We start from the raw sequence: 25,771 nt of genomic DNA on the forward strand, positions 1-25,771 counted from the left end.
TCATTAACAATTCCTGATATCCAAACCTGTAACCAAGGCCCAAAAGCTTTTCAGTAACTACAGAATGTTACATCATGACTTGGCATGACTTGAAATATTGGGCTGGTGAGAAAAGACAGACCTAGATATCCATCATTACTATTAAGGTTTCCACATCCTCATTTAACGAAGACTGCTATGAGACATTCTGGTGCTGTAGAAAATAATTACAGGCTGTCTGTGTCTGTCTATTGCTGATAATATCTGTTTCTGCAGGATCATTTTATAACACAATGAACACACAGACACATTTTCTAACAGTATGTTAATGGTTATTTATGGTCATGTTACTCACCACTGCTCCATGCTGCTGTCTGACAGAGAGACTCCACACGCTGAGGATGAAACAGGTGTGTTGGTATCTGTGTGGGACAAAATGAAAAACTATCATAAAGTGAAATAAAGGTGTGAAGAAGCTGCTGGAGAAAGTTTCAGTGGTGCACATTTTGAGCAATGAGCCGCTCGGCCAACAACGTCTCCTAGAAATGATCTTTGTTTGCTGCTAAATGGAAACAGCAGATATGTTCTGAAGGAAATGTCATGCTGCCTGGATGAAGCTTTTATATCAACATCATGAGGAAATGTTGACTACTGAAAGCAGCTGTGTGCTTCTTGTTTCTTGGTTACTGAAGTGCAGCTGAACACACTGATGCTGTGTTTTGATCTGATGACTGAAGCTGAGAGCAGAAAAGAGGCTCAACTATGACAGGAAGTGATGTAAAAACAGAGTATTGATAAGAAGAAAAGCAACAGCTGCTGTTACTGTGAGACAGATTGTGGCTCTGCTTTGACTGATGTGGATCAACTAATGATTCCTCTGTAATCTGAACAGTGACCAGACGTCCAGAATTAAACATTCAACTACAAGAACAAACAGCAACAGAGCTCCTGTTTCTCACAATCACACACCTGACATTTAAGAGAAGATTCAATTCTTTTCTGATGGACATTTTACATCAACATTGTAATTAAAAGGATTCTAATGAAATAATGTTTGTGGTGTTTAAACATTTGTATGAACAGTGTAGATCTTGTTGTCTACTCAGCGATCTGATGTTGTCTACTAACCTTCCTTCTGTCGTCTCTTCATCTCCTCCAGCTTCTTCACCTTCTCTGTGTCTCCTGTCTCTTTCATCTTCTCAATCAGGAAGTCTGTGAATCGTTTCATTCCTGCCTCTGTTATCGTCCATGCATTCTCTAAAGGAACCTTGCTTTTCTTTGTTCTCTCTGTGTTTTGGCGGTTATTAAACAGGAAGTGAACAGTTTCATTCTCTTCATCTTTGACACATTTAATGTTTGCAGCTTCAAGAGTTTTCAGAGCATTTTCAGGTGTTAATCCATCTGAGTGTGTGATGAGAGGTACGATGTTCTTCTCAATGTCTTTCCCAAACAGAGACGTCACTGAATCAAAGACGTACCTCAGTCGATCACTCACTCGATTCTCACTCGCCTTCATCACCAGACCCACTGCAGAAAGTTCATGAACTCCATCGTCTGAGCAGAACAAGTCCAATAATCTTTGACTAACGATGACATCACGTTCGATCCCTCTGGTGTCTCCATATCCAGGAGTATCGATGATGGTCAGAGAGTAGGGCAGAGTTTCATCTTCATAACCAAAGATCTCGTACACGATCACATCTGATGTCTGACTTCTCTCCTCATCTGATTTCTGACTCTTTGAGTGACTTCTCTCCTCATCTGATGTCTGACTCTTTGAGTGACTTCTCTCCTCATCTGATGTCTGACTCTTTGAGTGACTTCTCTCCTCATCTGATTTCTGACTCTTTGACTGACTTCTCTCCTCATCTGATTTCTGACACTTTGACTGACTTCTCTCCTCATCTGATTTCTGACACTTTGACTGACTTCTCTCCTCATCTGGTGTCTGACTCTTTGAGTGACTTCTCTCCTCATCTGATTTCTGACTCTTTGAGTGACTTCTCTTTTCATCTGATTTCTGACTCTTTGAGTGACTTCTCTTTTCATCTGATGTCTGACTCTTTGAGTGACTTCTCTCCTCATCTGGTGTCTGACTCTTTGAGTGACTTCTCTTTATATCTGGTGTCTGACTCTTTGAGTGACTTCTCTCCTCATCTGATTTCTGACTCTTTGAGTGACTTCTCTTTTCATCTGGTGTCTGACTCTTTGAGTGACTTCTCTTTTCATCTGATTTCTGACTCTTTGAGTGACTTCTCTCCTCATCTGGTGTCTGACTCTTTGAGTGACTTCTCTTTTCATCTGGTGTCTGACTCTTTGAGTGACTTCTCTTTTCATCTGATTTCTGACTCTTTGAGTGACTTCTCTCCTCATCTGATTTCTGACTCTTTGAGTGACTTCTCTCCTCATCTGATGTCTGACTCTTTGAGTGACTTCTCTTTTCATCTGATTTCTGACTCTTTGAGTGACTTCTCTTTTCATCTGATGTCTGACTCTTTGAGTGACTTCTCTTTTCATCTGATTTCTGACTCTTTGAGTGACTTCTCTCCTCATCTGGTGTCTGACTCTTTGAGTGACTTCTCTTTATATCTGGTGGCTGACTCTTTGAGTGACTTCTCTCCTCATCTGATTTCTGACTCTTTGAGTGACTTCTCTTTTCATCTGGTGTCTGACTCTTTAACTGACTTCTCTCCTCATCTGATTTCTGACTCTTTGAGTGACTTCTCTCCTCATCTGATTTCTGACACTTTGAGTGACTTCTCTCCTCATCTGATTTCTGACACTTTGACTGACTTCTCTCCTCATCTGATTTCTGACACTTTGACTGACTTCTCTCCTCATCTGGTGTCTGACTCTTTGAGTGACTTCTCTCCTCATCTGATTTCTGACTCTTTGAGTGACTTCTCTCCTCATCTGGTGTCTGACTCTCTATCTGACTTCTCTTTTCATCTGATTTCTGACTCTTTGAGTGACTTCTCTCCTCATCTGATGTCTGACTCTTTGAGTGACTTCTCTCCTCATCTGATGTCTGACTCTTTGAGTGACTTCTCTTTATATCTGGTGTCTGACTCTTTGAGTGACTTCTCTCCTCATCTGATTTCTGACTCTTTGAGTGACTTCTCTTTTCATCTGATTTCTGACTCTTTGAGTGACTTCTCTCCTCATCTGGTGTCTGACTCTTTGAGTGACTTCTCTTTTCATCTGATTTCTGACTCTTTGAGTGACTTCTCTTCTCATCTGATTTCTGACTCTTTGAGTGACTTCTCTCCTCATCTGGTGTCTGACTCTTTGAGTGACTTCTCTTTTCATCTGATTTCTGACTCTTTGAGTGACTTCTCTTCTCATCTGATTTCTGACTCTTTGAGTGACTTCTCTTTTCATCTGATTTCTGACTCTTTGAGTGACTTCTCTCCTCATCTGGTGTCTGACTCTTTGAGTGACTTCTCTTTATATCTGGTGGCTGACTCTTTGAGTGACTTCTCTCCTCATCTGATTTCTGACTCTTTGAGTGACTTCTCTTTTCATCTGATTTCTGACTTTTTGAGTGACTTCTCTTTATATCTGGTGGCTGACTCTTTGAGTGACTTCTCTCCTCATCTGATTTCTGACTCTTTGAGTGACTTCTCTTTTCATCTGATGTCTGACTCTTTGAGTGACTTCTCTTTTCATCTGATTTCTGACTCTTTGAGTGACTTCTCTCCTCATCTGATTTCTGACTCTTTGAGTGACTTCTCTTTTCATCTGGTGTCTGACTCTTTGAGTGACTTCTGTTTTCATCTGATTTCTGACTCTTTGAGTGACTTCTCTTTATATCTGGTGTCTGACTCTTTGAGTGACTTCTCTCCTCATCTGATGTCTGACTCTTTGAGTGACTTCTCTTTTCATCTGATTTCTGACTCTTTGAGTGACTTCTCTGCTCATCTGACGTGTGACTCTTTGAGTGACTCTTGAACCGAGGGTTGATCAGGGTAGAATGTCCTGTTCCTGTTTTACCTTCAAGTAAGATGGTTCTGGTTGTCTTGTTCGGGTTTTTCTCTCCAAAAGTTTTTCTTGTCAGAGTCCCAAACTTCACTTCCTTTGGTCTCAGCTGGGAGACAGCAGGAGATCCTGGAGATATCTGAGTACTTTTGGAGATGATGTCCTTGTGTTTGGATGAGACGTTACTGGTTGTGAAGAAAAAATAGAAAAAAGTTTAATACACATATATACTTTATGTACAGAAGAATATCCTTCCTTTACTATAGATCAGTCATTGTTATCTATTTGTAGGTAAAAGAAATATGAAATAACGTAAATTAAACTAAAATTAAGTGTTATAATTGCTGATTTGAGTAAAAGTCAAAGTGTTTTTAGGTGTGAGCTCAGTGGTTGAACCTCTACCAACACTCAGCTGCTGATATGATGAAGCTCATCACAGTTTAACAGAAACACTCAGATCCATCAGCCTCCAAACTAACTCATATTTACCTCCAGCTGCTACAGAAACCTGAGCAGCAACACTCACTGCATCAGCTGATAGAAAGGAAATGAGTCCACCATCACATCTAATTACTGTCTGTTTACTCTGACATTGATAAGTATTGTAGTGTCTGTGTCTCAGCAGGTAGTTCACTAATCAGAAGTTTAATATTTTGATCTCTTGGCAAAATACTAAACATATTTTTCTTGATGCACACATACACATTTTATTCTAACAGTATTTTAATGGTTATTTATGGTCATGTTACTCACCCCTGCTCCATGCTGCTGTCTGGCAGAGAGACTCCACACGCTGAGGATGAAACAGGTGTGTTGGTATCTGTGTGGGACAAAATGAAAAACTATCATAAAGTGAAATAAAGGTGTGAAGAAGCTGCTGGAGAAAGTTTCAGTGCTGCACATTTTGTTCTACTGCAGGAATACTACTACTTTATTCCTCCTCTCTGTTCTACTACAGGAATACTACTACTTTATTCCTCCTCTCTGTTCTACTGGAATACTACTACTTTATTCCTCCTCTCTGTTCTACTGCAGGAATACTACTACTTTATTCCTCCTCTCTGTTCTACTACAGGAATACTACTACTTTATTCCTCCTCTCTGTTCTACTGGAATACTACTACTTTATTCCTCCTCTCTGTTCTACTGCAGGAATACTACTACTTTATTCCTCCTCTCTGTTCTACTGCAGGAATACTACTACTTTATTCCTCCTCTCTGTTCTACTGCAGGAATACTACTACTTTATTCCTCCTCTCTGTTCTACAGGAATACTACTACTTTATTCCTCCTCTCTGTTCTACTACAGGAATACTACTACTTTATTCCTCCTCTCTGTTCTACAGGAATACTACTACTTTATTCCTCCTCTCTGTTCTACTACAGGAATACTACTACTTTATTCCTCCTCTCTGTTCTACAGGAATACTACTACTTTATTCCTCCTCTCTGTTCTACTACAGGAATACTACTACTTTATTCCTCCTCTCTGTTCTACTGCAGGAATACTACTACTTTATTCCTCCTCTCTGTTCTACTGCAGGAATACTACTACTTTATTCCTCCTCTCTGTTCTACTGCAGGAATACTACTACTTTATTCCTCCTCTCTGTTCTACAGGAATACTACTACTTTATTCCTCCTCTCTGTTCTACTGCAGGAATACTACTACTTTATTCCTCCTCTCTGTTCTACTGCAGGAATACTACTACTTTATTCCTCCTCTCTGTTCTACTGGAATACTACTACTTTATTCCTCCTCTCTGTTTTACAGGAATACTACTACTTTATTCCTCCTCTCTGTTCTACTACAGGAATACTACTACTTTATTCCTCCTCTCTGTTCTACTACAGGAATACTACTACTTTATTCCTCCTCTCTGTTCTACTACAGGAATACTACTACTTTATTCCTCCTCTCTGTTCTACTGCAGGAATACTACTACTTTATTCCTCTCTGTTCCACTACAAGAATACTACTACTTTATTCCTTCTCTCTGTTCTACTGCAGGAATACTACTACTTTATTCCTCCTCTCTGTTCTACTACAGGAATACTACTACTTTATTCCTCCTCTCTGTTCTACTGCAGGAATACTACTACTTTATTCCTCCTCTCTGTTCTACTACAGGAATACTACTACTTTATTCCTCCTCTCTGTTCTACAGGAATACTACTACTTTATTCCTCCTCTCTGTTCTACTACAGGAATACTACTACTTTATTCCTCCTCTCTGTTCTACTACAGGAATACTACTACTTTATTCCTCCTCTCTGTTCTACTGCAGGAATACTACTACTTTATTCCTCCTCTCTGTTCTACTACAGGAATACTACTACTTTATTCCTCCTCTCTGTTCTACAGGAATACTACTACTTTATTCCTCCTCTCTGTTCTACTACAGGAATACTACTACTTTATTCCTCCTCTCTGTTCTACTGCAGGAATACTACTACTTTATTCCTCCTCTCTGTTCTACAGGAATACTACTACTTTATTCCTCCTCTCTGTTCTACTACAGGAATACTACTACTTTATTCCTCCTCTCTGTTCTACTGCAGGAATACTACTACTTTATTCCTCCTCTCTGTTCTACTACAGGAATACTACTACTTTATTCCTCCTCTCTGTTCTACTACAGGAATACTACTACTTTATTCCTCCTCTCTGTTCTACTACAGGAATACTACTACTTTATTCCTCCTCTCTGTTCTACTGCAGGAATACTACTACTTTATTCCTCCTCTCTGTTCTACTGCAGGAATACTACTACTTTATTCCTCCTCTCTGTTCTACTACAGGAATACTACTACTTTATTCCTCCTCTCTGTTCTACTGCAGGAATACTACTACTCTATTCCTCCTCTCTGTTCTACTACAGGAATACTACTACTTTATTCCTCCTCTCTGTTCTACTACAGGAATACTACTACTTTATTCCTCCTCTCTGTTCTACTGCAGGAATACTACTACTTTATTCCTCCTCTCTGTTCTACAGGAATACTACTACTTTATTCCTCCTCTCTGTTCTACTGCAGGAATACTACTACTTTATTCCTCCTCTCTGTTCTACTACAGGAATACTACTACTTTATTCCTCCTCTCTGTTCTACTGCAGGAATACTACTACTTTATTCCTCCTCTCTGTTCTACTACAGGAATACTATTACTTTATTCCTCCTCTCTGTTCTACTGCAGGAATACTACTACTTTATTCCTTCTCTCTGTTCTACTACAGGAATACTACTACTTTATTCCTCCTCTCTGTTCTACTACAGGAATACTACTACTTTATTCCTCCTCTCTGTTCTACTACGGGAATACTACTACTTTATTCCTCCTCTCTGTTCTACTACGGGAATACTACTACTTTATTCCTCCTCTCTGTTCTACTGCAGGAATACTACTACTTTATTCCTCCTCTCTGTTCTACTACGGGAATACTACTACTTTATTCCTCCTCTCTGTTCTACTGCAGGAATACTACTACTTTATTCCTCCTCTCTGTTCTACTACAGGAATACTACTACTTTATTCCTCCTCTCTGTTCTACTACAGGAATACTACTACTTTATTCCTCCTCTCTGTTCTACTACAGGAATACTACTACTTTATTCCTCCTCTCTGTTCTACTGCAGGAATACTACTACTTTATTCCTCCTCTCTGTTCTACTGCAGGAATACTACTACTTTATTCCTCCTCTCTGTTCTACCGGAATACTACTACTTTATTCCTCCTCTCTTTTCTACTGCAGGAATACTACTACTTTATTCCTCCTCTCTGTTCTACTACAGGAATACTACTACTTTATTCCTCCTCTCTGTTCTACTGCAGGAATACTACTACTTTATTCCTCCTCTCTGTTCTACTACAGGAATACTACTACTTTATTCCTCCTCTCTGTTCTACAGGAATACTACTACTTTATTCCTCCTCTCTGTTCTACAGGAATACTACTACTTTATTCCTCCTCTCTGTTCTACTACAGGAATACTACTACTTTATTCCTCCTCTCTGTTCTACTGCAGGAATACTACTACTTTATTCCTCCTCTCTGTTCTACTGCAGGAATACTACTACTTTATTCCTCCTCTCTGTTCTACTACAGGAATACTACTACTTTATTCCTCCTCTCTGTTCTACAGGAATACTACTACTTTATTCCTCCTCTCTGTTCTACTGCAGGAATACTACTACTTTATTCCTCCTCTCTGTTCTACTGCAGGAATACTACTACTTTATTCCTCCTCTCTGGTCTACTGCAGGAATACTACTACTTTATTCCTCCTCTCTGGTCTACTACAGGACACAGAGAGACACAGGAGAATCTATTTTTGGTGGCCAAATATGGACAAACAGATTGAAGAGAAAGCTAAAAGAATCTGTGCTAGCCAGTAGCTACAGAGTTGAGCCTAAGTTTGTTCCTGCGACTGTTATTGCACAAACTGGACCAGTGTCATATACAGTTCAAACTGCTGATAGTGTTTGGAGAAGGCATGTGGATCGTGATTGTATCAGTACCTGAAGCGAACTTTCCATAAGAGAACACAGAGACTGATGTTCCTCCAGGCCGATACCTCACCAGAGAGCAGCAGCCTCCTGTTTGTCTGCGTTATTAGGCTCGATAGAAACCCAAGTCAACGGGCCAGAATAATCTCCATGGGTACAGTCAGGGGCTGAGGCAGTCTACCCTCACTCACTCCTAGGGTAGCATAATAAAACATTTTTTAAAAGGAAATAAAAATAAAAGAGAAAGTTGTTGTAATTAAACAGTTAATTGGGCAGATGAAGAGAATGAACAAATGTTCACATATATTAAGATTGTTAGTGTTATGTTATAGTGAAGACAAAAGAATTTGAGTGGACACTCATTTGTTATTTTTTGTCGTAAATCCAGTGTAAGAGAGGAGGAGATGTGTATTTTGGGTTACTATGAGTTCTGTAGTGGATGCATGCATTATGGTTAGCCTTTGACCCCAGGTTGTGGTTATCAGCCTCGTGTTATGAAGGCGTGTTGCTGTGCTAATAAACAGTTAACATTACTTCAAAGTCCGGGTTATATTAAGTAAGACGATACGGTGAAAGATACAACAGATATTATTCTGTGTCAATTAATTTATTAAGTTATTATATTCAGTTTTCTGCAGCATTTGTTTCCTAACATCCTGACACTGAAAGTATTTCATGATTCTTCTTTCAAAGTTTCCTTACCTGAGTTGTTGACTTGAAGCTCTGAGATACTGAGGAGGAAGAGCAGAGAGGAGGAAGAGCAGAGAGGAGTCAGAGCTCAGAGGTTTATATCAGCAGCCACCGTCCACACCTATCCGGTGAGCAGTCACATGATCTCACAGAAACAGTCTGAGACACTCAGAAAGAAGACAGACAGATATCTGATGGACTTTATGCAGTGAATTCTTCAGCTCACTGAGGAATGCTTCTTTATGCTGTTTTATGAATGAATGAACATTACTTATTGTTTACAGTGAGATTATATTATCAACTGTAAATCCATATATTGATGAAGCAAACATGTTTGAACTGATGTGAATATGACAGAGAGAGAAACACAGAGAGATCTCTATAACAGACTAAATGTACAGAGCCTGAGAGCTGTGTTACTGATTTCATATCATATTATATATTTATGTATATTGTGTGTTTGGTGTGTTGCATTCAGACGGCTGAAGTTTGTGTCTGACCGCAGGCTTCTAATACTTTCTGCTTCCTTCTTTGTGACTCCATAAAAAGTTAGAACATCTAATCTCTGTGGATTGATCATTCAACCTTAATGAATAAACTTTATGACTGAGTTTTCCATTCTCATTACCTCTCATTCTATAACAGCTCAATATAGGATTCATTTCATCTAGTAGTAATAATGACTTCAGAAATTCAAGACAAACGTTTTAAAAAAGCATTACCTTCTTATATAATCTAATGATATTTAGTCAACTAAAACTAAGTTGTTCATGTTTCTTTTGTTGATCAGATGCACAATTAACAGATTTTTAACTATATGGTGAATCAGAAAACTAAATATAACAGAGTTTTATTATTTTGTAATCTGTCTCCACTTCAAATTTGATTCAACACTTGCAGGTGATTACTGTTATTGAGATGCTCTTTTATGAAAAAGCCAGGCCAAGCCAGGTAAATAAAAATATGTTTGTGTTTCATCCAGGAAGTAATGATAAGAGCTTTCCATTCTCATTACCTCTAGTGTACAAAATGGTGTCTCACTTAAGGCGGGTGTTGGTTCTTATGTAGATTATTATTGGAAGCATTTTCCTCACTGCATTTTATGGTTCCTCAGATGTGGCTAATATTCAACTAGCTCAGGCTGTTTAAGCCGTCTAATGACATTACCTTCACCTTGGAGTGAATGAAACAATTGCAGCTCAACAGGCTATGAGTGCAAAGACTGAAGGACTCATCATTTGTGTTCAGAAATGCTGCATTTAAAATGGTTGGTTGGGCGTGCAGGTGGTCGAGTGGTTAGAGCCAAATCCTGCATGTCACCCCCCCTCCCCTGTCTACTGATAAATAACGGCGTCTATGCCAAAAAAAAATCTTTTACAAAAAAGGTTGGTTGGGGTATATTGCTAATATATGTACTTCTCTTGGGTTGCATGCTTGTATCCCTCTCAGAATCAGTTTGCTCAGCTGAGGTCTGCAGCGTGCTTGTTGCTCCATCGATAGTTCACGTAACAGTAGAGTGACCTCTTCAGGATGCATGATGCAACTTCATTCATTTATGAATTTCTGAGGTCTGCAGCATTATTGTGTTCTTATCTCTTCTCAAACAGTTGTATACATATGAGCTTCAGCAAATATCTGTTACACCAGCATTGTGATTATCATTAGAGTCTAAATCCACTGTAATTACTTTTTCCATTTTGTTTGTGGCTATGCTGAAGGCCTTATACTGTTAGATTGTTTTTAACACAGAGCAGCCCGCCAAACATCAGACATCAACGTCTGCTCTGCAAACAGAATAAAAGGATAATAACTCATTCTGGATCATTTTATTGCAGGATCTAAGCAGATATACAGGAAGTGATCTACGAGACAACCATGAAAACACACCTGATGCAGTCTGTGTTCAGATGGAATAATACTGAGTTTATTCTCTGAGTTTGAAGGCAGTTCATCAGTGTCTGAATTATTATTTAGCGCCATCTGCTGGTTAAACAGCAGATGGCGCTAAAACAGCAGCTCAGGTCCAATACATGTAAAAAGACACAATAACCGAGAGATTAACATTCAGAGTGTGGAAATATATTCAATACTGGAAATACCCAACAAACTAAAAACATGCTAAAAAGCAATAATATTTAGCCTAATAATTCCATAAAAGTGAAATAACTACTACTATCGATACATTTATCTAATTTTAATGAATAAATAAATATATTCAACATGTGTGTGAGGGATGAATAAACATACTCACATTTACCTTTGCTCTGTTCAAGGTAAAGATTCATAAACAAATTAAATAAATGAAATGTTAAAGGTAAACTTTATTGATCCCTCTACAGTCAGCTGGCGTCTCAGCAGCCAATCAGAGGAGGGAACAGTATCTCCATAGCAACCAGGGAGAGTTTGGGGAAGGGCTGTTTGTTTGTTTCCAACCGGAAATAAAAACATCTCAGCTGCTGTCGGTGAGTCTGCTGCTTTCATTTAACACTAGATCTATTATTTAGTAGTACTAGTATTATAAGTTTTATTATTATAAGTATTATTATGTGAGAGAAACAGTTTAATACGTTTTCTTCTTCCTGTTTCCTTCATCATAAAAGCGGAGCAGAAACCACTTTAACTAAACACCTTACTGTAATACTGCAGTACTTTTACTGTAATACTGCATACTACATCACTATAATACTGCAGTACTTTTACTGTAATACTGCATACTACATCACTATAATACTGCAGTACTTTTACTGTAATACTGCATACTACATCACTATAATACTGCAGTACTTTTACTGTAATACTGCATACTACATCACTATAATACTGCAGTACTTTTACTGTAATACTGCATACTACATCACTATAATACTGCAGTACTTTTACTGTAATACTGCATACTACATCACTATAATACTGCAGTACTTTTACTGTAATACTGCATACTACATCACTATAATACTGCAGTACTTTTACTGTAATACTGCATACTACATCACTATAATGTAAATGAAGATGTTAATTTGAATAAAACCTTTATTGATGATGTCAGTGATGGCGGGGACGTCGAGACACGACAGAGAAATGGCGATGAACGCTAAGCGGCAGCTGTCACAGTCTGCCGACCCGGTGGAGAGACTCAGACTGCAGTGTTTGACCAGAGGATCATCTGGGATCAAAGGTCTGGGCAGGTGAGACACACACACACACACACACACACACACACACACACACACACACACACACACACACACAGAGTTAAATATCAGACTCAGTTTCCTGCTGCAGGTGAATTTATCGTCTCATATTTGTATGAATTTACATTTTCTGCTCTCATATCTCAAACTGCTCAGCGCCTCATAACTCACAGAATAAATGAGTCCAAACATTCTTCTTCTATTTTACCGGCTCAGTGTGGTCTATGAATTTAAAGAGACAAACACACTTCAGCTGTTTAGTGTCTATGAATCCTCATAAATATCATCTCATCTCTCATATTGTACATCTCTCAAACTTTATTCACTCACAAGAGAAAAAATAAAACATCCTGAAACCAGAACAGAATAAGAACATGAGAGCAGCTGTTATTCTACAGGAAGTGAATGTACTAATGTTGTTTCAGTTAAAGTCTGTTTTATTATTTAATGTGAATCTTCTGACTGTTTATTGTTAACCCTCGTCTCGGGTCAAATTGACCCCGTCTGTTCTGACTGTTCCTTCTTTCCTTTCCTACTTTCCTTCCTTCCTTCCTTCCTTCCTGACTTCTTCCCATCCTTCTGTCTTTGCGTCTTTCCATACTCCCTTCCATCATTCCTTCCTTCCTTCCTTCCTTCCTTCCTTCCTTCCTTCCTTCCTTCCGTCTTTCCGTCCTTCCTCCTTTCCTTCCTTCCTCCTTTCCTTCTTTCGTCCTCCCTTCCATCATTCCTTCCCTCCTTCCATCATTCCATCTTTCCGTTCTCCCTTCCATCATTCCTTCCTTCCTTCCTTCCTTCCGTCTTTCCTTCCTTCCTCTTTTCCTTCTTTCATCCTCCCTTCCATCATTCCTTCCCTCCCTCCTTCTTTCCCTTCCTTCCTTCCTTGACTCGAGGACAACAGGAGGGTTAAATCATTATATAATCCTAACAGCCGACACTGACTGAGTGTTAATACTTCCTGTTTGTCAGAGTTTTCAAAATAATGGACGATGACAGGAACCGCTCCCTGGACCTGAAGGAGTTCCTGAAGGGTTTGAACGACTACGGCATCATGATGGACAAACAGGAAGCTCTCACTCTGTTTCAGCACTTCGACCGAGACGGCAGCGGATCCATCGACTTCGACGAGTTCCTCATCACTCTGAGGGTAAACCAGTCCAGGTCCAGGTTCTCCCACTCTGAGTCTGGTTCTGAGGGTTCTTCCTGTTAAAAGATGTTCTCCCACTCTGAGTCTGGTTCTGAGGGTTCTTCCTGTTAAAAGATGTTCTCCCACTCCGAGTCTGGTTCTGAGGGTTCTTCCTGTTAAAAGATGTTCTCCCACTCTGAGTCTGGTTCTGAGGGTTCTTCCTGTTAAAAGATGTTCTCCCACTCTGAGTCTGGTTCTGAGGGTTCTTCCTGTTAAAAGATGTTCTCCCACTCCGAGTCTGGTTCTGAGGGTTCTTCCTGTTAAAAGATGTTCTCCCACTCCGAGTCTGGTTCTGAGGGTTCTTCCTGTTAAAAGATGTTCTCCCACTCCGAGTCTGGTTCTGAGGGTTCTTCCTGTTAAAAGATGTTCTCCCACTCTGAGTCTGGTTCTGAGGGTTCTTCCTGTTAAAAGATGTTCTCCCACTCTGAGTCTGGTTCTGAGGGTTCTTCCTGTTAAAAGATGTTCTCCCACTCTGAGTCTGGTTCTGAGGGTTCTTCCTGTTAAAAGATGTTCTCCCACTCTGAGTCTGGTTCTGAGGGTTCTTCCTGTTAAAAGATGTTCTCCCACTCTGAGTCTGGTTCTGAGGGTTCTTCCTGTTAAAAGATGTTCTCCCACTCTGAGTCTGGTTCTGAGGGTTCTTCCTGTTAAAAGATGTTCTCCCACTCTGAGTCTGGTTCTGAGGGTTCTTCCTGTTAAAAGATGTTCTCCCACTCTGAGTCTGGTTCTGAGGGTTCTTCCTGTTAAAAGATGTTCTCCCACTCTGAGTCTGGTTCTGAGGGTTCTTCCTGTTAAAGGGAGTTTTTTCTCTCCACTGTCACCAAGTGCTGCTCATGTGGGAATGTTGGGTCTCTTTAAATGAAACCTGAAGAGTTTGGTTTAGACCTGCTCTATGTGGAAAGAGTCTTCACATGACTCTGTTGGGATTTGGTGCTTTATAAATAAAGATTGACTGATGGATTGATTGATCACATGATCATTACTTCAGCTGTTTTCCTCCATCCATCTGTTCTCTGCAGCCGGCCATGTCCAAGGCCAGGAAGGAGGTGGTGATGCAGGCGTTCAGAAAGCTGGATAAGACCGGCGACGGAGTGATCACCATCGAGGACCTGCAGGGGGTTTACAACGCCAAGTACCACCCCAAGTACCAGAACGGGGAGTGGAGCGAGGATCAGGTCTTCAGGAAGTTCCTGGACAGCTTTGACTCTCCGTATGACAAAGATGGAAAGGTAAGAAACACTGGAGACATGGACACTGAGCTGTGGAGGAAATATAGTAACAAAAAGACTTTGCTACTAAAAACAGTGTAACGTTGAAACATAGAAGATGAAGATTTGACTCATTCAGACTCTGAAGCTTCATATTAGCTTCACATCAACTTTATAATCCATGTTTCCACAGGAGGACTGTGAGTTTAGTCCTCCATCACTTCCTGTAAACATGATGAAGGATCTATCAATCTTTATTTATAAAGCGCCAAATCACAACAAAGTTATCTCAAGGCTCTTTCCACATAGAGCAGGTCTAAACCAAACTCTTCAGGTTTTAACTTTAAAGAGACCCAACATTCCCACATGAGCAACACTGGCAAGAACAAACTCCCTTTTAACAGGAAGAAACCTCAGAACCAGACTCAGAGTGGGCGAACATCTGCCTGGACCAGTTGGAGGAGAGAGGAGAGAGAAGATGGAGAGGAGAGAGAGAGGAAGGAGAGGAGAGAGAGAGAGGAAGGAGAGGAGAGAGGAAGGAGAGGAGAGAGAGGAAGGAGAGGAGAGAGGAAGGAGAGGAGAGAGGAAGGAGAGGAGAGAGAGAGGAAGGAGAGGAGAGAGGAGCACATTGAAGGTCCGGGACTGGAATCTGTCATCCGGACGTCTACAGGCCCAGATTACCTGTGAGACCAGAAAGCACAGACAACTCCGGGGAAGAAGTTTAGCTTATTGAAGCATTAATAGAACATGAATGTTAATGGATATAGATGGATGGATAGAGAGAGAGAGGGAGGAGGAGAGAGGATAGATGGATGGATAGAGAGAGAGAGAGGGAGGAGGAGAGAGGATAGATGGATGGATAGAGAGAGAGAGGGAGGAGGAGAGAGGATAGATGGATGGATAGAGAGAGAGAGGGAGGAGGAGAGAGGATAGATGGATGGATAGAGAGAGAGAGGGAGGAGGAGAGAGGATAGATGGATGGATAGAGAGAGAGAGGGAGGAGGAGAGAGGATAGATGGATGGATAGAGAGAGAGAGGGAGGAGGAGAGAGGAGCTCAGTGCATCATGGGAGTCCCCCGGCAGTCTAAGCCTATAGCAGCATAAACTAGGAGCTGCAACCCCAACTAGAAGCTTTATCACAAAGGAACGTTTGAAGCCTACTCTTAAGTTTCAATCTAATGCTCAGTATGAACAGGAAGAATCATTACACACACACACATACACACACACACACACACACACACACACACACACACACACACACACACACACACACACACACACACACACACACACACACACACACAGAAACATTATGAACCGTCTGCTAAAGGATCATGTAATAATCTCTGTACTGATGTTCTATGTGAAATATGAGTTATAATAATATTTTGAAGTGTTGGGTTGATTGATGCAGGTCAAAGGTCAAAGGTCAGCGCCTCCTGTGTGAAGTGAGTGTGTGTTGATGCTGGTGTTCCTCTCTGAAGGTGACCCAGGACGAGTTTATGAATTATTACGCTGGTGTGAGTGCGTCCATCGATACAGACGTCTACTTTATAGTGATGATGAGAAACGCCTGGAAGCTGTGACGCCTGGTAACGACCTCGCTGTGCAGCTGGTGGCACAGTTTCACATCTCATGGTGTTTCCTATTTTAGTCTGTAGAGTCATTTCCCCTGAGGAGTGTGTGTAGTGTGTTGTTTGGTTTTTGTGTCTTTAAATATGAAATGAAAGAGACATAAGAACCATTCAACATGTAAACATCTGTCGGGTTTCTCTTCCTTCTGTCTGTTCTGACTTCATGAAGCAGGTTGATCAACGCTTTGGCTTTTAATCTGTATTTATTCTTTGTAAAGTTGTTTCTGGGTTTCTCCTCTTTAAACAAACACACTGACTGTTTCCATCCAGATATGAAACTCATGTTAAACTTTATTGTCTCAATCAGCATCTTTACTATCAGGCTTATTGATTTTAACCCTCCTGTTGTCCTCGAGTCAAGGAAGGAAGGGAGGGAAGGAGGAAGAAGGAAGGAAAGGAGGGAGGAAGGAGGAAGGAGGGAGGGAGGAAAGGAGGGAGGGAAGGGAAGGAAAGGAGGAAGGAGGAAAGGAAGAAGGAAGGAGGGAGGGAGGAAAGAAGGAAGGGAGGGAGGAAGAAGGAAGGAAAGGAGGGAGGAAGGAGGAAAGGAAGAAGGAAGGAGGGAGGGAGGAAAGGAGGGAGGGAAGGGAAGGGAAGGAGGGAGGAAGGAAGGAGGGAAGGAAGAAGGAAGGAAGGAAGGAAGGGGGAAGGAAAGAAGGAAGGAGGGAGGAAAGAAAGAGAGAAGGAGGTAAGGAAGGAAAGGAAGGAGGAAAGAAGGAAGGAGGGAGGAAAGAGGAAGGAAAGAATTAACAAGTAAAAACAGACTGGGTCAATTTGACCCGGGAGGACGACACGAGGGTTAAAGTTAGAAACTAGACAGTCAGGCAGAAACTAGACAAATACAACTGAATAAAACAGAAAAGGAGAAACATGTAAAGACAGTCAGGTAAATGTGATGAGAGGCTGATGGGATGAAGGGTTAAGTGAACAGGTTTGTCCAGATGGTGGCGCTACAGCAGCAGACAGGATGACAGCAGACAGGATGACAGCAGTCAGTCGGACTCTTCCTCTGAACATGAACAGTGTAGGTGACAAGTTTGACCTCACGGTGGCGCTAAAGGAGAAGACTTAAATATCTGAACCACATTTCAACTCATCAGACACAAGTTAGATTTCAGCTTTGACCCTTAAACAGGCAGCGAGCAGCAGGAGACTCTTTCACTAGGAGCATCATTAGTTCAGGTGCTTGTTCTGAAGCTCGAGGTCAGTCTGTACTTGGATAGAAATGATAAAAGTAGAAACTAGTAAACATACATCATCTTATTTTCCCCTCCTGTCTGTTTCCATGTTGGAACTGAATCAGCTGCTCTGAAAGCTTCTCTCTGCTGTTTCTCTTCATTCTGAGACTAAACGTTTCTAACATGGTTTCTTCTCTTCGTCAGGTGACCAAAGACGAGTTCGTCAACTATTACTGCGGAGTCAGCGCCTCCATCGACAGCGACGTTTACTTTATTCTGATGATGAGAAACGCCTGGAAGCTCTGAACCCAAAGACTTCATGAATTCATTCATTTTAATCATGTGACCATCACATCGAGCTGTTTGATAGTAATTATCGTTCATTTTGTGCTTTCATAAGTTAGAAAATCATTTAACGGTTCATTTCATAGTTTGCAGAGTGACTTTGGAAACCTTTTGCATATGCAGTCCTTTTAAAATGTTATTTCTAAGCAACAATGATTCTAAGGCAACTGGACTTAGATTTGTCTATGAAGACGTTTCGCCTCTTATCCAAGCGGCTTCATCAGTTCGTAACGCATCGGTCTCACTAGTCCTCACTAGTCTGACACACAGTGGAGGTAGACCCAGGTATTTATCCCTGTGGAAGTGACCGCCCAGCCATTTTCTGACAATAGTTCGTTCCTAACCCTGTGAGTCATCCCCCGTGAACGACAGTGAACTCCTAACGACTGTCGTTCACGGGGGATGACTCACAGACCAAAACAATGGTCAGGTGAAACTCCACTAACGAACTATTGTCAGAAAATGGCTGGGCGGTCACTTCCGCAGGGGTAAATACTTGGGTCTACCTCCACTGTGTGTCAGACTAGTGAGGACTAGTCAGACCGATGCGTTACGAACTGATGAAGCCGCTTGGATAAGAGGCGAAACGTCTTCATAGACAAATCTAAGTCCAGTTGCCTTAGAATCATTGTTGCTTAGAAATAACTATGACCTGGACAAATGAGAATATACATAGATTTTTAAAATGTTAAATCTTAAAATGTTAATCTAATGTAAAGTAAACACAACAGTATGTTTCCACATCAGGTTTTATAGTTTATTATTAATATGCAACACTTTCAGCTTTGTTTAAATAAAGAAAATGTTTTTATGTGATAAAACAAACAGAATATTCAGTACAATCAGACGTGAGAGAGTAAAGCTCAGTGTATTGCTGTGAGGAAACATGAGGTGTAAGTTGTGTCAGATATAAGCAGCATGGTGTCAGTGGCGTCTCTGTGAACCCTAACCCTCCTCTCAGACCTCCGCTCACTGTCACCTTTACTAGGATTCAGGGCTGAGAGATAAATAATACTGATGAGAACTGAACCTGCAGGCTGAGCGGGAGCAGCAGCAGTTCTCCAACAGTTTAATGTAACAGCAGCGTTTTATTAAAGGATCTTTGTTTGGTTTAACTCCTGAAACATGAAACCTGTGATTCCAGGCAGCCGGCAGTCTCTGTTTATGGATCACTAACTAATAAGAGTTGGTAAGATGAGCAATTAATAAACCAGTTCAACTAGTTTTAAAAGCAGCATCAGGTTTGTTCAAATGTATATTTTATATTTTTGTTGGTTTTATATCATTTAAATGACATTACATGACAAAAGTAAGACTGAATGCTTTACTTTATGTTGGGTCATTGGTTGGTTATTCATATGTTTATTTTCTCATTTCAATCACATTAAATTTGACTAAAGCACATGGACTCATATCACTTTGGTTTGAACATCATGTTTTATATTTATGTTCATATTTTGACTGTGGCTGGTTTAACGTTTGCTGAACTGGTCAGCAGCTGTTTCTGTAATCAGCAACAAGTCATCCTGTTTCAGTTGATGAATTTTAAAGGGTTAATTCAACCACATTAAAGATGAAAGGAGGCAGAAATCTCCATAAAACTCTAAATGATGTAGATGTTTGACCGTGTTCAGGCTGCCTGGAGGATAATCTGCTTTGGAGACAGTAGCAGTAATATAAAGTACTCTGATCTGCTGTAAACAGGTTAAACATGCAGAAACACTGGTACAGTCTTCTAGTTCCTCCAACAACCGACTCTGGGTGACAGCAGGTCAGTTCATGGAGGTTTGTCAGTATAAAACATGTCAGACATTAAGATAAATATAACAAAGCAACACAATGAAGAAGCTACATTTCTGGGCTTGTATTGATCAAATGGCTAAAAGTGACTTCATAGAAAGATAAAAAGCTTCTTTACTCACACTAAAGAATAAAAACATTTGATTAAAAATACTAAAAACATAAAAGGTTAAGTTTGAAAGATGTGGTTGTTTCTGCTGGCTCTGTCTGCTGGGGCATTTAGGATCCCTCCTCCTCACTAATCCAGCTTCTTAATGGAAGTGCAAAACTAAACTGTGGAAATGCCCCTTTAACTGCTACTGGAGATATTAAAGACTACAAGCAAAACACATTAATGTATAAAATAATAATAAAATAATAAAAAATCATTTGCAGAATAAAATATCCCTGAGAAAATATGGATGTGTTTTAGATGTAGAGTAAATCCTTGATTCTGATTGGATGTTCCTGCTCTGGTCATGTGATCTGCTCTCAATGTTCCTCCATAAATTTATCTTCTTATTCTCTTTTTACATCAATGGAGCCTTTTTAACCCGTCGTCACAGGTTCTGGTCTTAGTGTGGACGTCAGCGATTCTTTTCCTTCTCAGATCTGATCTGATTGGTTTTTAGAGGCGAAACGTATTTCTGCTAAATGAGATCGGGGGGGAGGGTTCAAACCTCTGGTGTTTGTTCTGGGCTGAGTCAGCGGACGAGGTGGTAAACTCCACTTAGTTTCACTTCAAAATCAAGACTGAAAACACAGTAAGAAGATCGAATCTACACGAATATCAAGAAGACACATGTACGTCATTTGTTAGTCCGGCCATTCAGATCAGATCTGCAGTCAGTCAGGTGGAGATGAACTGAGACCACTTCCTCTGAAGGTCTCTGTGTGGTTGTGTTGGTCTGAGTACGACTGCTGAGCTCAGATCTGCCCAAACAAATCAAACCAAGGAGGAAAACCAACCCGAGTCCTGTTCAACCAGACTGATGTAGACAGGGAGGACACATCCTGAGACTCTACCGATGCTAGCAGCTCTGTGGTGCTAACCTGAGCTAAAAGCTAAACGCTAATCAAACCGGAAGATTTCAGAAATGTCAGGACGTTTGGAAGTTTTAGGCTGGAGTTGGTTATTACAGTTCATCCTGAGGAGAACATGAACATGAGACAAATGACATGACAATTTATCAAATACTTGTTGAGATATTTAACTTAAATCAACGCTAGAGGAAACATGAGTTGATCAGCCAAAGTCAGCTGGATTCCTCCTCTGAGGAACATGAATCTGCACCCAATATCAGAGCAACCCCTTTAGCTGGATAAGTGTAACCTTTGACCTCATGGTGGAGCTAAAGGATCACAGATTCATTCTTTGGGGAACACTAATTTCATCCATTATTGTTGAGATGTTTCTGTGTGAACTGACCGGCAGATATTCTCAGAAGATGAATAAATAGTCGCTGCTTCTCTTCACCTAATTGATCTGGTAGAAGCTGGACATGGTGACGTAGGCCTCCTCCTGCTGGCTCACTGCAAACACCTCAGGCTCCTTCTGTCCGGCACTGCATTCAGGTGTGTGAGGTCGCTCCGCCAACCGGGGGACGTCCACCGGGGACGGATCGCGGTTCTGCACGCTGTCCTCTCCGTCGGACGAGCTCCTGCTCAGCAGCTCCAGCTCCTCGGTGCTGATGCTGGCGTTGTCCCTGGAGCAGTCGGAGCTCTGGGTGGAGGAGGGAGCGTTGGAACGGTCGGCAGCAGCAGGAATCGAGGGCTCTGTTTCCTCACATGATGCTTTCTCTATCGGGGAGATTTTAAGGGCGCTGAAGACCTCCGGTTTGATGTGCAGCAGAAGACCCTGCACAAACAGACACGTCACATATCATCATCACACATCACATCAGATCATCAGGTACTGACAATCACAACCTTTCCAATACTGTGACACCAGTGAACCCTCCAGTAATCCTTAAGATAGATTCATCACAGTTATAATTCCTCTGATAACTAGAAGTCACTTTAAAGTAAATGTGTCGTTAATGAAAAGATGTTTTTCTGGCAAACAGCCTCAAAGTAAAACAACTAACTTTATTAGGTTTGCAGATCTGCACCAGTGTGTGTTTGGGATGTGGGATGTTCGGCCACATGTAGGTGAATATTCTGTGAGGGGAAAAGAAAAGATCATTAACATATGAAACATGTTGTTTATGGGTCTGTCTGAGAGGAAAGCAGAGATGCGTACTTGTTCTTCCAGAAGAAAACAACGCTGAACGTCAGAACCACCAACGGGACGAGACATGCGATCAGTTTGTAGATCGACTCCCACTCCATGTTTTCTCCTTTAAGAAAGAAAAAGAAAAGAGAGAAAGCAAAGAAAAGGTTGTTATTCTCTTCTGTATGAAACCTGTGCTTCATGTGTTTGTGTCTGTTTCAGATGTTCCACCAAACAGACTTTTCTCCTCACAAGGTTTCAAAGAAATAACTGTTAGAAACACAAAACCTAAAAAATTAAACCAGATTTCTGCTCAGTTTATCATCTGAGGATCCTTCACAAAGCAGCTCAAACCCCCAGCAGCTGTAACAGTCACATGCTGCACTATTAATAATGTGTTTTTAATATATCAGTCACAGCCAAATCTTCTGAGTAATTTTACTTCACTTTAATTTCTGGTATGTCTTTTACTGGTAAGAACTCCAGTAAATGATCAGAGTTTTAGTTCCAGCTGTTCTTACCAGCAGGAGAAGAGAAGCTGTAAGTTTTGCCCCACTCGCTCCAGCTTCCCTGCAGATGTTCGCTCGGCATGGCTCGCACTTTGACGTGGTACTTCCTGTTCTTCTGCAGGTGCTCCATGCTGATGGCCAAAGTGTCTTTTTGGAAGACATCTTGAGTCTGTGGTGAAACAGATCAAACGTGGATTCATCCAAACATTTCTGATCATGTTTAAAGGTAATAAACATACAAGACAACAAATTTTCTCACTATTTCACTGTCGACCGTCCAGATGTGCAGCTGGAACCGCTGATTGTTTATTTTCAGGTAATCGTTGTGGTACGGGGTCCGGATATGAAACACAGCCTGGTTGGACTCCTGGTTGAAGGTCACGTTCCACACATGAGGACTTCTGGGTTTCACTGCAGGAACACAAAAACAACCACAGGACTGCAAAGATTGGAAAGACTGGAACAACAAACAAACACTTTCACACCTGAAGAAATATTCAATCCCAGTGATTTCAGTGGGTCGTCATGGAGACTCCTGCAGTGTCATTGGTTACCTCAGATTTACACACATGCATTAATAATGACTACTGATCAGATGATATGGTGCGTTTGTTATTTCAGCTGCTGTAGTGAAGGTCTGACTCGTTATATTCCTCCACAGTCACTACTGGACTCAACACATTCAACCCCTGCAGATAATTAACCTTTTTTAAATGTTAATGCACCATTACTTCATGTTTCATAATATTCATCATCAATAGAAATGAAGAGGTAGAAGAGGAGGGACGGGCCTTGAGAGCTTAATTATCTGCATATTCCTAACTTGTATGATGTAATTTGTGTTAGGGGTTTCAGGTAGTTCGTGTTCATTGGTCCCAGTCTTGCTGTGAATGTGGGGCCGGCCCCTCCCACAATGCAATGTGTCATATATGTGAGAAAATATGAATGTGCAAACTGACAGAATATATAAATGTACTGAATAATGCCGGATAACAAGCTAGAACAAACAGACCCGAGCTCAGTCTCAGTCATCACTGTGTTAAACAGTGAATCCAGAACTATTCAAATGGGTTCTCGAAACTCAGAGTGCAGGTGAGTCATCTCTCAGGTGAACAGAGGTTTTCACCCAGCGACCACATGATCACTGTAAAGCTGGTTTATTCTTCCACAGTCAGTTCTGTTATTTCTGAGGCTGACTGTGAAACTGTGACCTGCAAGAAACATGAGAACATTTCTCTGCACCGACACGCAAGCTTCAGACTCTGAGACCATCACTGCTGAGAATCATGAAGTCTGAGGCAGGCAGGAACTTCCCCAGCTTAAAGACGATAAAAGTAGAACCAGCTGATTCAGCAGATACGTGATGTCGTCCCCAAATTCATGGCGATGTTTGCACCGAGGATGACTTTTTGACTTTGACACAACTCTACATCATAAAACTCCTAAAAGCTTCATTTCACAACTTCTAATAGATGAAGAGTGGAAAAAACTAAACCTTCCTGTTCACACTCTGAGGTGTGGTGACGCACCCTCCCCAACAGGACCTGCCTGATCCCCAGTGTGTTCATGCTGATCTATGAAGGTTGTTCTCCAGAAACAGTCATCTGTGTAGTTTGTTGTGGCTTCAGTGGTGTTGCTCTCCCTGCTGGTGACTCATTTCTTCTCAGCTTGGTTGGATCTGTTTATGATAATTTAGGCCCGAGCACTAAACAGTGAAAAGGCCTTTTTGAATCTGTAGGAATTATTCTTCTTCTCTGAAAACAAACGCATTTCACAACCTAAACGTCACATCAGGCCTCGCAAAAAAGTTTATATTTTATGGCTCTCGGGAGCGGGCTCCACAGCGCCCCCTAGCCCCTCGCTCCAGACTGACATAGACTCACTCACTTCGGTATAATGCCAACACACACGGACTCCTCCTAGAGATTTAATCCGACCAAATTCAAATTCACTCAGAAACATCTTCAGACATAGGGGTGAAAAGTTACCGGAATCTTTTTCCTCCATTATACCTGGTTACCATGGTGATGGGAGAAACTTTGATGTTTCGCCATGAAACAGGAACTGCTGCACCCCTTCCTCCAGATTGACACAGATGAATGATTTTCCGTACACATGTATCATGTAGACGCACAGAAAAGTCTCTTGGACCCATAGCTACTCTAACTCCAACAGGAAGTCAGTTTTTATTCAAATGTTCAAATGTGACGCTGTTTGTTGTCATTTCGACGCCTTGCAGTTTAACAAACTCCTTCAGATTTAATCCGACCGACTTCATATTCACTATATCTCCTCTCTCTCTCTCTCCTCCTGTGTTTGTGTTCATGTAGATCTGTTAAATTCACTCTCTCTGTCATTTAAAGTGTTTTGTGCCTCGTAGAGAAACTCTGAGTTTATCTCACAGCTGATCACACGAGGACTGTTTTTATTCACCATCTGCTCGAAGGACACCTGCTTCCTCTCACCTCTTCACCTCCGCTTCAACTCATTTTCACTTTCTGTCTGATCAGGTAAAATCCCTGAAGTCGCGTTGCCATGGTTACCGTTGTTCATTTAACTGAACAAGAAGAACTAATGACGTTGCATTTTGTATTATTGTGCTTTTACATTTGATATTATTCTCCCTAGAAAAGAATAGAAAGCTTTATTGTCATTATATTTAACATATAATGAGATTACAGGTGCCACTCCATTTGTACACACAAGACACACATGCAGCTAAAACAGATGAGATAGGAAGATAAACTCTCCTCTACATGAACAAAGAGTTGAATGAGTTAAAACAGGGCTGAGACATACTGAGCACACAGGAAGCATTTACCTATTTTTTTCAGGTCGAGCGGGGTGGTGATGGTTCCTCCTCTCTTCAGGTGGACGGTCAGGATGAACTGAGCCAGCGGCTGCAGATCTTTGGAGGTGATTTCGTCTCCGGAGTCGTTCAGACATCTGATCTTGTTCACAGCAAAGTCTCTGTAGCTGTGGACAGAAGATGAGCTGAGAGTCAGAGTCTGAGACACACCTGAGAGTCTGATCCTCTTTGACTTTTAAACTTTTTACCACATGATCATCCTCTCGATGAAGTCGCCTTCGTTGTCATCCTCATCGTCTTCGCTGTGGCCTTCGATCAGCTGACAGGCCACACTGCTCTCCTTCATGGAGATGTGAGAGGTGCAGCTGATCCTCGGCTCTGAGAGGAAACACAACACATCTGTCACATCCTGACACTCCTTACTCTGAGATCAGTTCAGACCAAGAATCATTAACTGACTCATTCAGATTAGGGAAAAGGATTAAATAAAATGCTGCATACATATCTTTAAAACAGTCAGCAGATACTGGACAGTATATGGCTCAGTGATAAATAAGATGATGAATCC

At 41.1% G+C, this 25,771-nt stretch overlaps 3 protein-coding genes across 3 annotated transcripts; 1 reads left to right on the forward strand and 2 right to left on the reverse strand.

Annotated features, from left to right (window-relative positions):
* Positions 1-896: 896 nt before the first annotated feature.
* LOC128379973 (serine/arginine repetitive matrix protein 5-like) lies at positions 897-4,721 on the reverse strand. Its single transcript, XM_053339610.1, has 3 exons — positions 4,711-4,721; positions 1,458-4,142; positions 897-900 (listed from the first exon to the last, which is right to left on the reverse strand). The coding sequence occupies exons 1-3, from the start codon at positions 4,719-4,721 to the stop codon at positions 897-899; spliced, it is 2,700 nt and encodes an 899-aa protein (XP_053195585.1).
* Positions 4,722-12,206: 7,485 nt separating this feature from the next.
* Positions 12,207-16,326, forward strand: LOC128380771 (calcyphosin-like protein). The gene is made up of 4 exons (XM_053340670.1): positions 12,207-12,343; positions 13,316-13,493; positions 14,549-14,758; positions 16,225-16,326. The coding sequence occupies exons 1-4, from the start codon at positions 12,207-12,209 to the stop codon at positions 16,324-16,326; spliced, it is 627 nt and encodes a 208-aa protein (XP_053196645.1).
* A 4,824-nt stretch (positions 16,327-21,150) lies between these two features.
* Positions 21,151-25,435, reverse strand: LOC128379974 (interleukin-7 receptor subunit alpha-like; the record flags this gene model as incomplete). The annotated part of the gene is made up of 6 exons (XM_053339611.1): positions 21,151-21,531; positions 21,761-21,833; positions 21,916-22,012; positions 22,407-22,563; positions 22,654-22,805; positions 25,216-25,435. Coding segments are annotated over 6 exons (1,080 nt in total), but the record flags the coding sequence as incomplete, so codon positions are not given.
* Between the last annotated feature and the right edge of the window lie 336 nt (positions 25,436-25,771).

The sequence above is a fragment of the Scomber japonicus genome, chromosome 19 (genome assembly GCF_027409825.1).
Source record: "Scomber japonicus isolate fScoJap1 chromosome 19, fScoJap1.pri, whole genome shotgun sequence".
NCBI lineage: Eukaryota > Metazoa > Chordata > Actinopteri > Scombriformes > Scombridae > Scomber > Scomber japonicus.

Coding starts and splice junctions, on each gene's coding strand:
- LOC128380771 (XM_053340670.1), top strand. CDS start 12,207: ATGGCGGGGACGTCGAGACACGACAGAGAAATGGCGATGAACGCTAAG. Junction 12,344..13,315: donor GGGATCAAAGGTCTGGGCAG/GTGAGACACACA, acceptor CCTGTTTGTCAG/AGTTTTCAAAATAATGGACG. Junction 13,494..14,548: donor AGTTCCTCATCACTCTGAGG/GTAAACCAGTCC, acceptor TGTTCTCTGCAG/CCGGCCATGTCCAAGGCCAG.